The sequence below is a fragment of the Pteropus medius genome, unplaced genomic scaffold (genome assembly GCF_902729225.1).
Source record: "Pteropus medius unplaced genomic scaffold, Ma_sr-lr_union100, whole genome shotgun sequence".
Taxonomy (NCBI): domain Eukaryota; kingdom Metazoa; phylum Chordata; class Mammalia; order Chiroptera; family Pteropodidae; genus Pteropus; species Pteropus medius.
Genome location: NW_024351073.1, coordinates 14,548,146 through 14,563,520, shown reverse-complemented (window position 1 = coordinate 14,563,520; position 15,375 = coordinate 14,548,146). Strand labels below are relative to the sequence as shown.

Genomic DNA, 15,375 nt, shown 5'->3' with positions numbered 1-15,375 from the left:
AAAACCCCGCCCAATGGGGATAATGCTTCTCCTAGAGAACAGTTGAAATTACATGATGTAAATCAAAGAGATAAAGAAAAACTATATTAAAACATGCATCAAAAACTACTTCGGTTTATTTTTTTATTTTTTATTTTTTATTAAACCATCCAGATTCCCATAGACTTTGCCTGCTTATTATTAGCCACTGACAAGAAATATGAAACCACATTATGCTTTTCTCACTGGCAATATAGCATGCAGCAATTACTTGGAGGTCTCCATGACCATTACTTAGCACTACAGATACAGAAGAAGCAATAATCTGATAAAAACTTGCAAACCCAGGAATTCTCTGGTGCTATCTTCTCTGTGTTCTCATAGTATATTTTGCTAAGCTATAAAAGGAATTTATCATTTGCATAATGATCCTATTTATTCCTTCTTCGCACTTTTTACCCACACACACACACACACACACACACACGCACACACACAAGTAGACTATCAACTCATAGGGAAGAGAGGAGTATTTTTCATCATTGTATGTTAAATGCTCTTTTTTTTTTCTTGGCCAGCTGACAAACTCCATATGTATATAAAATTCCTAGAGGATAACCTCTCAAATCTGCAAGCTGGACTCTGTCTGCTCAATGGTTCCACTTTATTTTGTGTATCAAACACTATATTGAAATTTTGTTTATGTTTCTGCAGGCTGCTCAAATTTAGTGTCCTCGTTTTATTTAACATTTCATTACTAGCTACTATTACAGTTCTTAGTATATTATATACTTTCAATCTCCCCCTCTCTCTCCAGAAAGAATTGGCAAGATATAAGGAGATAATTTTTTTTAATAACTGCATGATCAAAACTCACTTAATGGGTATATGATAAAAATGATGATTTTATAAAGCACCATATGCTGAGAAAAATTCTTCTGTTGTCACTTACCTACATGTTAGCCTCTATTAGAATTAGAAACTGGTATATATTTAAATTGTTAATGTTATTTAACATTTATTATTTTATTACAAATCTACATTTTACTTTTCATTATAATTTTATAAATAACATGTACATAGTTTTTAATAAAGAATAGTATAATTCTTCCATACCAGATATTTACCCATTTTTAGAAGTAATCACTTTCACCTGTATTTCCTTTAAATATTTACTGTGGATATCGTGCATATTCTAAGAAACAGCCTTATTTTCTAAAATAAACAAGACTATTCCACATGCATTTCTGAAAACATTTTCATACTAAAATAATGTAGATCTTTGTACATCTGCATATACATAAAAATTCATTTAATATTAAGGCTGCATAGGGTATTCTGTATATGTTTAAAGAGTCATTTATGTGAAACCTTTCTTATCATTGTACTTTAGGTGTTTTCAATTTGTGACCATTATGAACAATACTGCAAAGGGCACACTTTTACATATATCTATGCAAATCCATATGAGTGTACCTATAGAACAGATCTCTACAAGTAAAAACACAAATTCAAAAAAAATATATAGGTACCTCTATGTAAACTGTAATATCCTTTATAAGAGACAAGATATGGAAGCAACCTAAGTGTCCATCAGTAGATAAATGGATAAAGAACATGTGGTGTGTATATACACACGATGGAATATTAGTCATAAAAAAGATGAAATACTGTCATTTGCAATAACAGGGATGGATTTTGAAGATATTATGCTAAGTAAAATAAGTCAGACAGAATAGGACAAAAACCATGTGATTTCACTTCTTATGTGGAATCTAAAACAAAAAAAGAAACAAAAAAAAAACCAGAACAGAACAAACTCATAGAAACAGACAACAGAATGGTGGATACCAGGTAGGAAGGGGAGTTATCAGAGAATAAAGGGGTTAAGTATATGGTAATAAATGGAACCTAGAGTTTTGGTGGCGAGTACGCTATGGTGTATACCGGTATTGAATAGTAATGTTGTACACCTGAATTTATATAATGTTATTAACCAATGATACCTCAATAAAAACAACAACAAAGTGTCCCTTACATAATAAAAATTAGACCCGTGTCTGCCATGTCTGATATTACCACATATTTCAGTTCATCTTTTATCTTAGTAGGTTTAGCATTATTATTTGACATCTGTATCTTCAAATGTTTATTCGCTTAAATTCACGTTTTATTTTTTATTGGTTATTGGATTCATATCTTACATTAGAGTCTTTCATAACATTTATTTTTTAATTAGCAGACTGAAAGTTTCCATTTTTGGAGGGGTTTTTTTTTTTTTTTCATTTAAGACAAGAAATACTTTATTATTCAAACCCATCACAGAAATGGACAAGTTGGGTCTTCAACAAAACATCGTGTTTAAAGCATAGCCAGTAATCATATATGAGAGTATATAGCTCTACATACAGATTAACTGATTAGATCACAACTTTTCAATATTTAAAACAGAATAAGCTTCCCTATAAAAACACCACCTTTGTGACATTTTAACTTTAGTATTCCTCTTCTTCTTCTTCATCCTTTCTTTCAACAGAATCGTACCAACCTCCTTCTAATCCTTAAGGGCAGCCATGTCCTCACGGGCCTCAGAAAAACTGTCCTTCCTCCCTGCTCTCACGCACATGCCAGTGAACAAAGGCACACTTAGCATACATCAGGTCAAACTTGAGGTCTAGGTGAGCTTGCCCTTAGCAACGGCTGTGGTATTGCTCAGCACGTACACAGCTTGCTGTACTGTGGCTGTATCTCCGCCAGGTACCACAGTGGAAGGCTGGTAATTCATCCTACCTTTGAAGCCAGTGAGGCATCAGCCCATCAACTGGATGATACACTTGGTCTTGATGGTGGCAATGACAGTTTTGACAGCTTTGGGAACCACGTCTCCATGGTATAATAGACAGTAAGCCATGTATTTATCATGGCGAGTCACATTTTACCATCTGGTTGGCTGGCTCAAAGCACGCATTGGTGATCTCTGCTACAGAAAGCTGTTCATGTAGGCTTTCTCAGCAGAGATGACGGGGCACATGTGGCCAGAGGGAAGTGGATGCGGACATAGGGCACCAGGTTGGTCTGGAATTCTGTCAGATTAACATTCAGAGATCCATCAAACCTCAGGAAAGCAGTAATGGAGGATACAATTTGACGCATCAATCTATTCAGTTTAGTATAGGTTGGGTACTCAATATCAAGATTTCTACGACAGATGTCATAGATAGCTTCATTGTCAACCATGAAGGCACAATCAGAGTGCTCCAGGGTGGTATGGCTGGTGAGGATGGAGTTGTAGGGCTCAACTACAGCTGTAGAAACCTGAGGGGTTGGATAAATGGAGAACTCCAGCTTGGATTTCTTGCCACAATCAGCTGAGAGACATTCCATCAACAGGGAAGTGAAACCAGAACCAGTACCCTCACCAAAGCCATAAAAAACCAAGAAGCTTTGAAGACCCGTGCATTGGTCAGCCAGTTTCTGAATTCGGTCCAGGACAAGGCCAATGATCTCCTTGCCAATGGAGATCAGTAACTATGCGAGCATAGTTACTGGCAGCATCCTCCATGCCTGTGATGAGCTGCTCCGGGTGGAAGAGCTAGCAGTAGGTGCCATTGCGAACTTTATTTATGACTGTGGGTTCTAGGTCTACAAACATTGCCCTGGGCACATGTGTGCAAGCACCTGTCTCACTGAAGAAGGTATTGAAGGAGTCATATCTCTTCTCTCATGGCCTTGTCCCTTGGCATCTGGCCATCAGGCTAGATGCCATGTTCCAGGCAGTATAGCTCCCAGCAGGCATCACCAGTCTGAACACCAGCCTGGCCATCGTGGATGGAGATGCGCTCACGTGTGGCTGCTGCTTTGTGGCTGCCAAGTTGATGGGTGAGGAAGAAGAGAGGTTGTTGCTTCTTACAGAGCTACTGTTAGATAGTTGAGGTAAGAGAACCTCCGTTTTTGGAGTTTGATCATGGATTTATTCACCGTTTATTTTGTCCTGAAGCATGGGAAAAAATACTGTCTTTCACATTGTCCAACATCATGAGCACACCTGGCCCTCCGTCTGAACTCTGCTCCTTAGCTCAGTTAGTGAAGCTGATTTCCACTCCAGAAAGCTCTCTTGGACAACTCCATTTGCCTCAGTGTCCACACTATCCATGTCACAGTTTTTTCAGCTTTTGGTAAACATAACTAAGTGGAACCTGTCCATCGTCTTTATTAACACTGTATACAGTTTTGTTTTGTTTTGTTTTCAAAAGCACATCCCTGTTGGACTTCCTAGGGATTAGATTTTGGTATAAATAATTAGCTATACTTTCGGGTGATTTAGGATAACTTTCCTATTTATGATACTTGGCCATCTCTAAATCTTCTCTCTTAAACAAAAGGAAAATTATCATAATGTCAAATCTATTCAATCTCCTTTGATCCACTGATAAGAATTTGTACAGATACAATTGATTCTACAGTTGGTGGCGAGCAGGATTTAGAGATCTGAAATCAGCTGTTACTTACACCACAGGCAGAAAGGAAAATTGCTGTCATAGCAAAGTCGATTAGCATCATAGCAACATATTGGAAAGAGAAAAAAGTGATGATTTCACATAGTATTCCCAAATCAAGGCACTTAATAGAAAATGACATCGCTGTTTCTTATTTGATGCTGAAATCTTTCTCATTATTTCTTTGGATTTAGTATTAGGTTCAATTGTTTGTTTATTGTTCCATGTTAAAACCTAGAATTGCTCCAATTACCAATTCAGATTCAATGCATGTATCTGAGATTGAACTAAAGAGCTTAAATAGAAAGAGGTTTATTTTCTTAAAGAAGGGTTTGGGATTGGCAGGCCAGGGTGAATCATGAGGTCTGCTCCATCTCACTTAGCAAGAAGATTTCTATCTATGGTTGGAAGTGGCTGATGCATCTGCAGTATAGGCGGCAAGAAAGGAAGATGGCAGTGGGTGAAATATGTGTGCCAGCAATGTCTTTTTGTCAGAAAACCTATATCTTTCCTGGAAGCTTCGCCCATTGTTCTCCACTTACATCTGACCAGCTAGAATTAAGTCACGTGTCCACTCCCAAATGAAAGGGAGTGATGAGAAGTAGACATTTAACTCTGTATAGGGTCACCCTGAACAAAACTGAGTTTTCTCAGTATCATAGAAGGGGAGACTGAATATTAGATAACTTACAGTATCTACCTAAAGGAAAGAGGCATAATCCTGTTATTTGTAAAAATGCCATATTTTTGTGTAAATGTGTATATCCAACAGAACACTAACTGCCTTAGATCAGCAGGTGCCTCATGTATCAGGACTACAACACTGTCTTCTAATTATTGCCTCTGCTTCCAGGTTCATCCCCCGAAATCTCTGACAATAGAAGCTGGAAAACTTTTATGTAAAATGCAACATGAAAAAATATTTTAGGCTTTGCGAATCAGTCTTCATTGTGACTACTCGACTCTGCCATCACAGTGACCAAAGTACCACAGGCAATATATCAATAAATGAGTGTGACTGTGTTCCAGTGAAATGTTTTTATAAAACAAACAGCAGGATGAATTTGTTTTCCCTGTCACTGTTTGATGATCACTACTCTACAATATTACTAGCTTTTTTTAATTCTAAAATCAGAGTCAATGCAAATATCGCCTATACTTAAGTACCAAATATAAAGTGAGTTTCTCCCTCCTCTAACTTTTATATCACCTTCTATAACATTCACATTCCATGTGCATTAGATGCTAATATAGTGATTTATGTATCTGTTTTCCCACAGTAATGAGTTCACACACACACACCCAATATAATTTCCAATATTCAGCCTATGGCTTGCCATACTCTTTCAATAGACTAATGCCTAGAACCACAAGAAGTAAAGACTTAAAACATACTCTGTTGTATTCTTTTTCTCTATTACTTTCAGATATTAAGTATTTCTCCATTAACCACACTCATCTAAGTAAAAGAATTTAAGAATCCTAGCTATTTCCCATTCCTATCCTTTGACTTGTGCCTAAGTCCTCACACTACAGCCTCCACCGTGGTAATTCCTTTACACCTCATGGTTCTTAGATTGTACAGTATCTTTTAGCATCCTCAGATGTACTCATTTAGATCGAAGTCTGTGTTCACACACACACTCACATATATATATTTCAGAGTAGATTGCTGATTACTTTTTCCTGTCCTTATCTTTTTCTTTTTGATCTCTTTTCTGATTAATTTCATCTATTTTCAATTTTAACTATTTTCTAACATATTTTTTCTAGATAAGAGAATAATATACTTTTGGTGTCCTTCTTCAAATATTTCTTTCACTTAACTGACAGATGAACCATGTTTTGACGTAAGCTGTAAATGGTATTCAATTGCTGACCAAAGTCAATATCTGATGTGATAAATATAATAATGCCAATACATATTTTTAGTAAGAATTTTTGTTAATCTAAAAGTTTATATTTTTTTTCATTTTTTAGCTTTTAAGAACTTTCCCAGAACTTACATAGGTTTCTTATTCGATTAGCCGTTCCTAGAACTCAGAAAATCTATTAAACTTGTAAGTTTAGTGTACCTTTCGCTTCAAGAAAATAATATTGTTCCTCACTTTTATCTGCTCTATTTTGCTCTTTGGGAACATATGGTAATTACACGATAAGTCTAATGAACATATCCTCTAAGTCAGTGGTCCCCAAACTTTTTGGCACCAGGGACCAGTGCTCCTATGAGAATCTAATGCATGATGATCTGAGGTGGAGCTGAGGCGGTGATGCTAACCCTAGGGAGAAGCTGTAAATACAGGTGAAGCTTTGCTCTCTTGCCCACTGCTCACCTGCTGTGGCCTGGTTCCTAACAGGCCACCAGGCCCCGGGGTTTGGGGAACCCTGCTCTAAGTGTAATTTTTCCTCACAATTTTCATATTTTTGTACTTCTGCTCTGATTCTTAGCTACTTATTTCCATTAGGTATATTCTCAAGTTCCAGAGCAGTAATTTTGGTCTTATGAGTGACCATCCATGCCTCAATCCATACATAAAGTTTTTTGTTGTTTACTTATTTATATATATATAAAAAAAATGTGGCTTTGAGTTACAGAAATCTCTTTGTAGTGTCCTTAAAACACTAGTTCTCTTATTATCTACTCTTTCTTGGTAGTGACTGCTCTGCCTAGTTTTTTTCTCTCTTGCACTTTGTCTGCTATGGTTATGGTTGTTTCCTGGCATTTCTTAGGGATCTTATGCAGCCCCTGGAACTCCTTACCAGCGGCATTCTCACAAGGATAGAATCATAGAGTTTTTTTGCTTTTGTCAGACAGAAGGAGGAAGGCAGATGGGCTATCAGTCCCTTGATCAAGTGCTGGGAGGAAGCCTGTTTAGAGTTTCTACACAAACTCTCAGATGCCAGTGTTAACGGCGTTCAGATTCTCAGTCTGCCCTCATTTTCCCTCAGAGACCAATGAGCCTGAGTCTGGGCCTCCCCCAGGTCTCTGAGGCGGGTCCCTGTGTTCTACTCTGGTCCAGAGATAGCCAGTTTGATAATTGCTTTCTCCTCTGAGATTTTCTTCAAGAAGTACTTAGTGTCTCTTTCCAATCTGCTTCCCCAGCAGCTTCAGGAGCTACCTGCCTAGCTCAAGAGACCTAAAATAGGCTGGAATTGGGAAAGAAGAAACTACCATTTTCCATTAAAAAACCCTATGTATATAAGATAAAGGATGCTAACTAAACTTACTGTGGTGATCGCAGTAAGTTTAGAAATAAATTGTCATTATGCTATACACCTTAAAGTTATAGATTGCTAGATGTCAGTCACAGCTCAATAAAACTAAAAATTTTTCCAAAAATATTTTTATGTATATATCCAATATACAGTGATTTGATTAATGATGATAATAACCTTAATGTAAAATCATACTCATATATACACAGGAAACTTAAAGATATGCAATCTTTACTCGAAAAATGTGGTCTAAATCCAAGTTTAAAGACTCATAAAATAGTAAAAAATTATTATGATAGCTGAACTGCCAGTATAATAATTATAATAGTACTATTAATACTATTATAATTAGGTAATAAACTGCAAGTTTAAAAGACATAGCAATAGATTTCCAACTTATACTGTCTTTCTTTATCTATGAAAATTTTCACTTTGAATGCGTTTGTATGTTCTTTACAATATGCATAAAATATTTATGTGGTCAAAAACACATGTCGATTAAACAAGAATTCTAGGTCTTTTCTGATTTATGATAGTTTTCTTTTGATATGAAACCATTACTTACACTTATAAGTTCAGAAATTAATTTTAATAAACATTGGAATAGTTTGAACTAATATTCTTTAATAGTTTAGGCCATAGAAAATTATTGAAATTTCTGGGGACTATTTCAAATTTCTCCATATTGACACAAAAAAATTAAAATCTTGTCTTCAAAAGATGATTTTTGATTCTCAAAATACATTAAGTCAAAGTATAAAAATGATTTTCCTTACCCATATCTGACATTTCGGGCACAGTGACAATATACGGTCCATCTGTGAACTTCGGAGCATTGTCATTGATGTCTTGCACTTTGATGATGAACTCAGACTCAGGCTCAAGAGGTTTGTTTGTTCGTCTGTCAATAGCCTGGGCATGAAGCACATAGTGGGTCTTCTGCTCTCTGTCTAGGCTTTTCGTTGAGTGGATGTCTCCAGTGGTATCATCAATGATAAATATAGTCCCAGCACCTTCTCCAGTAAGGATATACTTGACAGACCCATCACCTTTGTCAGAATTGGAGTGCAGCTATAAAATAGAAATGAAATAATTTCACATGCAATTATATTTCAGGCTTGCATGGTATTCTTTGAAAATTGCCTATGTATAATTCAATATTTAGTTTGATTATGACTTTTCAATGTCCTGTATTTTATTAGAATCATTTATTTTTTCTGAAAATTTTCTCTATATGCTGTTTATATGAATATTTTTATTATGATGTGTAAAATAATCCAATTATTGATTTAAGAGAAAATAATAAGTAATACTTATTAATAGCAAAAACAACAGCCCTTGGTGTCATTCTACTAAAAGAATATTTTACTAACTACATGGAATAGAATTGGAAAAATAAATTACCAGTAAATCACTTGTAGAGATACTGTTTTCATACTTGTAGTAAAAATGCATTAAAAAAAAATTTAATTGTTTGGCATTCTATTTTAATGTTAAAATTAAAAAAAAAATGTATGGTAGGACAAATTGAAATACAAATTAATTATTAAAATATCCACAAAAGAGGCCTTTGTTTGTCACAGAGGTATTAACTTTATAATTTAAAATTTTTTTCTAATTAATCGTTACACTTAAAATTCAAAAACAAAACAAAACTGTGGTAGAATATTTCCTTTCCTTAAAGATTATAAAAAATTAAAAAATTTAAAGAGTAGTAAAGATTTAATCAATAAGTAGACTCTGATTCTTAATTAATTGAGATACACTAGTAAATTGTCATTTGAACAGATTTTAGAATAGCAACATTTCAGCAAAGAAGAGTTCTTCAATAAGAGTGATAAATAAGATTAAGATGATTTTAAATTTCCTTTTTGTTATTTACATATGAGTAAATGCTTTTCAACTGTATAGTTCATATTTAATATTCTACTATAAATTACAATGTCAAAATTCAGTTAAATATTTTCATAAGTGTCACTACTATATTTCTAGCTAGAAACAACAGCAGTATTTTCTCATATCACAACAATATATTTGAAGAATTCTTTCTCCCAAGAGATATGGACAGTAATCCTTCCTATGAAACCTTTTGGTCACTTAACCTACACTACTTACCTTTTTCTCACTTCTGACCTTGGACACACTGAAAAAATATAACCTGTTCATATAGCATTTTGATTCCCTGCCATAGTAAAGTGAAAATTTTGAAAGTTTATTTTAAAATCTCTGAACTCTTAGAATACTTTTTTTAAAAAAGATAAAATACAGAAAAATACAATACAATATGAGGAAAGGACAATTTTTATAGAAAAAAACAACTGAAACATAAATCATAGGACATCAGAAATAATTTTACTTCTTTCTTGAAAACACATAAGACATAAATAGGAATACACTTTTAATGAAAATCACTCAGCAAAATTTAACAACTCATTTCAAAACTGCTTCGGGGGAGCTTTTATAAAAGGAAGCAAAATACATTAGGAAAATATAAAAATAACATAGCTTTCAAATATTCATACTTCATTAAAAATTTAACTACAAACGGAGAATACAGATTGCATGGAGATAGTTGCATGCATGTATGAAAATGTATTTATTTCTTTATGTCTGTTGACATATCATTTTAGCACCTAGAAGAAAAGATTTATGATTTATGAAGTGGATATCTACAAAATACTGATAGGCAGACTGTTTTGTATTCTCCCAAAAAGTATCAATTCATTACCAAAACATAGCAAAGTAAAGCAACAAATTCATTCAACAAATGTTTTTAGGACCTTTTCTAGAACACTCTTCTTATTAAGTCAATAAGAGGTAGATCATTTTATTAGCTATTGTATAGTATATATAAATTATAAATCTATATTATACATACACACATATATATGTGTATATACATACATATGTATACATCTAATTAACTAAAAACACTTTGGGGGAAAAATTGTGACTTCTAACAACTAATTTCAGAAAGACAACAATAGTTGTAATCAAGTTTTATCTTCAGGACATAGTCACATATTCTTTTATGTTTTTAGTGAGGTTAACCTGATATTATTTAGTTTTGGATTAAAAGTTCTTGTAAAGAAGAAAGGGCTTATCTATGCAGACCATCAACAGAGGTTAAAATAAATAGTAAACTTGTCAATCTACAGAATCTATTAAAAAGATTATATACTCTATTCTTTATGTACATTTTGTTAAGTAATTCAAATAAAAGAAAAATTCCAGTAATTTTATTGATTTATATTTTAAGATTTGGACCTGGTTCTATAATAAAAGGTTTTAGAATTAATAAATCACTTAGTTTAAATGTTTCAGAAGTTATATTCGATTTGAAATAGACATGCAATACAATCAGTGAATTGGAATTTAGAAGTATCTATATTGTTGGATAACATTGTGTTATATAAAAATATTATAAAATATATTTGAATTATATTAGTTGATAATACACAGTTTGAGTGTTTAAATAATGTAGATCATCATTTTATTAATAGATTATTTACTCTCTCAGCTGGCCTGGTTGAAACTTGAAAAGATTGGTTCCATGAAACACTAATGGGAAACCAACTAAGTAGCATTTGGTCAATTGATTAGTAGTTTATATGATTATGTCAATAATCACTTGTGAAGCAAACAAGTTATGCACTCTCAGGACTACCTCTTCTATATCATATCTGTTCTCAAATATCCAATTTTTTTTGCAACATATGATCTGCAACAGAGATGCCTGAGAGAAACGTTGGCTATATTGTGTTGTTTTCCTTAGTAAGTGGGTTTTAAGATCCTGGAAGAGCACATCTTTTATATCAGATTTTGTAAGGCAGGAAATGATGACTGAGTGAATGAATGCATGAATGAATGGAATTGGTGAGGAGTAATGCTAATATCAGAGACAGAACTCTTAAAACAGAAAGAAAGCTCATCAATACAGATAATCACAATAGAAACGTGTTATCTTTGAATGTTGTCAACCATATGATTTCACTCATAGGTGGTATGTAAAACTAAAAGTAACAAATGAACAAGACAAACAAAAACTCATTGACACAGACAACAGTTTAGTGGGTAGCAGAGGGAAAGGGGAAGTGGAGAGGTAGATATGAGTAAAGGAAGTCAAATATGATGACAGAGATTTGACTTTGAGTGGTGAACACGCAATGCAAAATACATATGACATATTATTGAATTGTACACTTGAAACATATAATTGTATTAACCAATGTTGCCCCAATGAATTTAATGATAATAATAAAATAATGATGATAATAATAAAAATACAAGTAAAATCTGAAAAAAAATCAGAGTAGAGCATATAAAGTAGACATTCTCTGGTTATATACAAGATATTGATTTAGCAAACAGTAAAATTGCATTGTAAATTTAGGTAGTATATTATTTAAGAGATATTTTTGACATTTTTACATTAAATATGTAAAAATACTTGGAAGATAATTGATTTTAGTCACATACAATGAACACTCTTTAGCAGACAGTTTAGAAATACCACCAAAAGAGCAGTAGCAGGGTCTTATCATAACACACATTGGTGGGAATATACTTTTAGAGTCATGGATTTTACAAAATGAGTGATATTTTTATGCTGAAGGACAGATGTTGCTCGAAAAGAAGAATAGATAATCCCTGTGTGTCTGATCACATAATAGAGCAGGGTTAATTAACTGCACTTTAGAGACTAGAAAAGGCGAGGAGAATGAAGGAAGAGAGAAAAAAAAATGTAGTTACCCAAGTAAAGCAAAATGAATATTTCTCTGGCATTACTTCAATAAATTGACTCTTTCTTGATGTTAAGTAGTAACCTATGGCACTTAGAAAGCCAATGTGACTCACATGAGTTCCTCCGAGAAAACTATTCACCCTAGAACACATTAGGGTCAGGACAAAAAAACATATATAGCTTTTACTCTAATACAGAATTCTTCACAAAGATAATATTCTATCCCTGGGGGAAGAATAACTGTAAAAGGTTAAGAACATGGTGGCAGAACAATTAATTTAAAAAGTTGCTTTTAGTTAGGACTTTAAGCTATGCTAAAATGATAGGTCACTGACTTAAAATTATAGAATTTTGAACTACAAAATTTATCTACATTTTTATGAGTAGGAAATTTATATTTACAACATTCCAGATATAAAGTCATAAATATCATATACTAATCCCATTATTATCACTTTCTCCAACACATAAAACACAATTAATACAATGTGAAGATCATAGGAAAGATATGTCATTGGAACTTATTATGTATTCTTCATTCCAGAATGTGTTATATTTTAAACTGTGAAACAAAACTCAACTGAACTATTAATAAGTGGTTGATGTGAAAAAAAATACTAATCAAATAATACGTTTCTTGATCACTAACACATGAGTCTCTTTGTGTAAGAAAAATACATAACCATTAGTTTTAACTTTGTATCAATTAATATGTAAAATGTTATGGCAAAAATGGTATCAATAAAGTACTTTGTTCCACCATAAAGCTAACATTAGTCAATTAAAAGGTTAATAAACTAGATGAGGGTAAGGGAATAGGTATACAGTTGTTTTGCTAGAAACATCAGAGGTCTTTGTCAAATATGTATAGTTCTGTTTGGTTTCAGTTTTTAGCTTTTAATTTCTTTACAAGTATTCTTAGACAGAAGAAAACTTGTGATTGACCAGAAGGAGGGCATAAAGAGCAGGAAGCAGCACTAGTTTGAATATGATATACCCTGAATCCAAGATTGAGAATATTAACGTGTGTGTGTGTGTGTGTGTGTGTGTGTGTGTGTGTGTGTTCGTGTTACATACCACTGAGTTGAGTTCCAATAGCAGCAACCCCTATCAATGAGTAATGTCCACAATATCCTGTATCCCACAACTCTGCTTAGCAGACTCATGCCACTATGGAGTCCCATCCATCTCTTATTTGGGCTTCCTCTTTTCCTGATGCTTTCTATTTTTCCAGCACCAGTTATTTTATAAAGAACCCTGATTCTCATGTTGCAGCAAAATAGGACAACCAGTGTTATCATTTTCACCTCTAATGATGTTTCAATCTTAATTCACTCTAGGGTCCACTTGTTCATCTTTCTGGTGTTTCGGGGTATCTGCAACTCTCCTCCAACAGCATATTTCAAACACATCATTTCCCCCCCGCCCCATTAGCCTTCTTACTGTCACACTTTCATATCTGTACTGAGTAATTGAGAGAACAGAGTATGGATGATCTTAGCCGTGGTTTCTAATGGTATAAGATGAAAAATTGTAAAATATCTCTAAATTTTGAAGTTTCCATAATTCCATTCCAATCAGCTTTACTTTTGAGAGTCCCACTAGGTGTGCCAAATACTTGGACACTGCAGGAGGCAATCAGTAGCTGAGAATTTCACTATTAATTGTTGGGATGCCTCAAAAAAGAGATCAATTGATTAAATTTGGAATGAGATATATAAGGCACAAAAGTACCTATTCTCTATAAAAAGTAATGTCTACTTTTATCTCTCAATCAAAATCTAGTTGAAAAAAAAAAAAAGATGGCTCTGGCAGTTACATTTTTAAAAAACTCCAGAGCACACTAAACGGTATTAAATTCCAGATAATTACTGTCCCAAACCCATTCAAGTGTGTCGTGATTTCATCTCCATTAAAACTCTGTCATTTTTGTTTATTTTAACTCTTTCCTTTGGAAAATTCATTTTACAATAAAATATATCATTGTTTGATTCAGCAATCACTTTTAGGAGCCTGTCCATCTAACATATAGTTTGGGAGTGCCCACCACATGTTGTTCATGGTGCTCAGTGATGGGGCATCAAGAACAAGCAGTGAGATCCCAGCGCTGGTAAAGTCCACACTGATTGTAGTGGGGAGAAGCAGCCAGGAATCAGAAAACAATATTGAAAAAAGAACAAAGTGGGAAGACTGGATATTCTACATTTTGAAACTTACTACCAAGCTACAGTGATCAATTCCATGTGGTTCTGGGATAAGGATAAACATATAAATCAATGAAATAGACATGAAAGCTCAGAAATAAACTCATACTTTTATGGTCAATTGAGTTGCAATAGATGCAAAGATCATTTGATGGAGGAAGGAATAAACTTCCCAAGAAATTTTGAAGAGACAACAGGGTAGCTATATATATGCAAAAGAATAAATTGCATCCCAAGCTGACTTCATATACAAAAATCAATTCAAAGTGAATTAAAAAAAAAAAAGTCCTAAGTGTAAGAACTAAAACTATGAATATCTTAGAAAAAAACAAATTTTCTAAAAAAATTTTAGAAAAAAAGCAAATTTTGTAGCAGTACACTTGGCAATGCTTTCTTGAATTGACACCAGAAGCATAAGCAACCAAAATAGTATATAAGTTGAACTTTATGAACATTAAAAACTCTTGTGTTTCAAAGCATACTTTCAAGAAAGTGAAAAGAAAATTCACAGAGTGGGAGAAAATATTTGCAAACTATATCTCAAAGAAGGGTATTGTATTAAGAATTTATAAATACATTTAACAATAAAAGACAAATAGGCTAATTAAAAATGGACAAAGAATTTAAATACACATTTCTCAAAAGAAGATATATGGATAACTGATAAGAATATGAAAAAGTGATATCAAAAGAAGATATATGGATATATGGAATTCCTTAGGGAAATGCAAATTAA

General features: G+C 33.5%; 1 protein-coding gene and 1 pseudogene across 3 annotated transcripts in view; both read right to left on the bottom strand.

Annotated features, from left to right (window-relative positions):
* The window catches only part of CDH18 (cadherin 18), a 376,381-nt gene that overhangs the window by 186,514 nt on the left and 174,492 nt on the right, over positions 1–15,375 (bottom strand). For all 3 annotated transcript variants that reach the window (XM_039842743.1, XM_039842742.1, XM_039842744.1), the window contains one exon: positions 8,468–8,762. In XM_039842743.1, the coding sequence (XP_039698677.1) occupies positions 8,468–8,762 (295 nt within the window). The remainder of the gene's footprint in view (positions 1–8,467; positions 8,763–15,375) is intronic.
* LOC120586322 (tubulin alpha-1B chain-like) lies at positions 2,460–4,132 on the bottom strand (annotated as a pseudogene).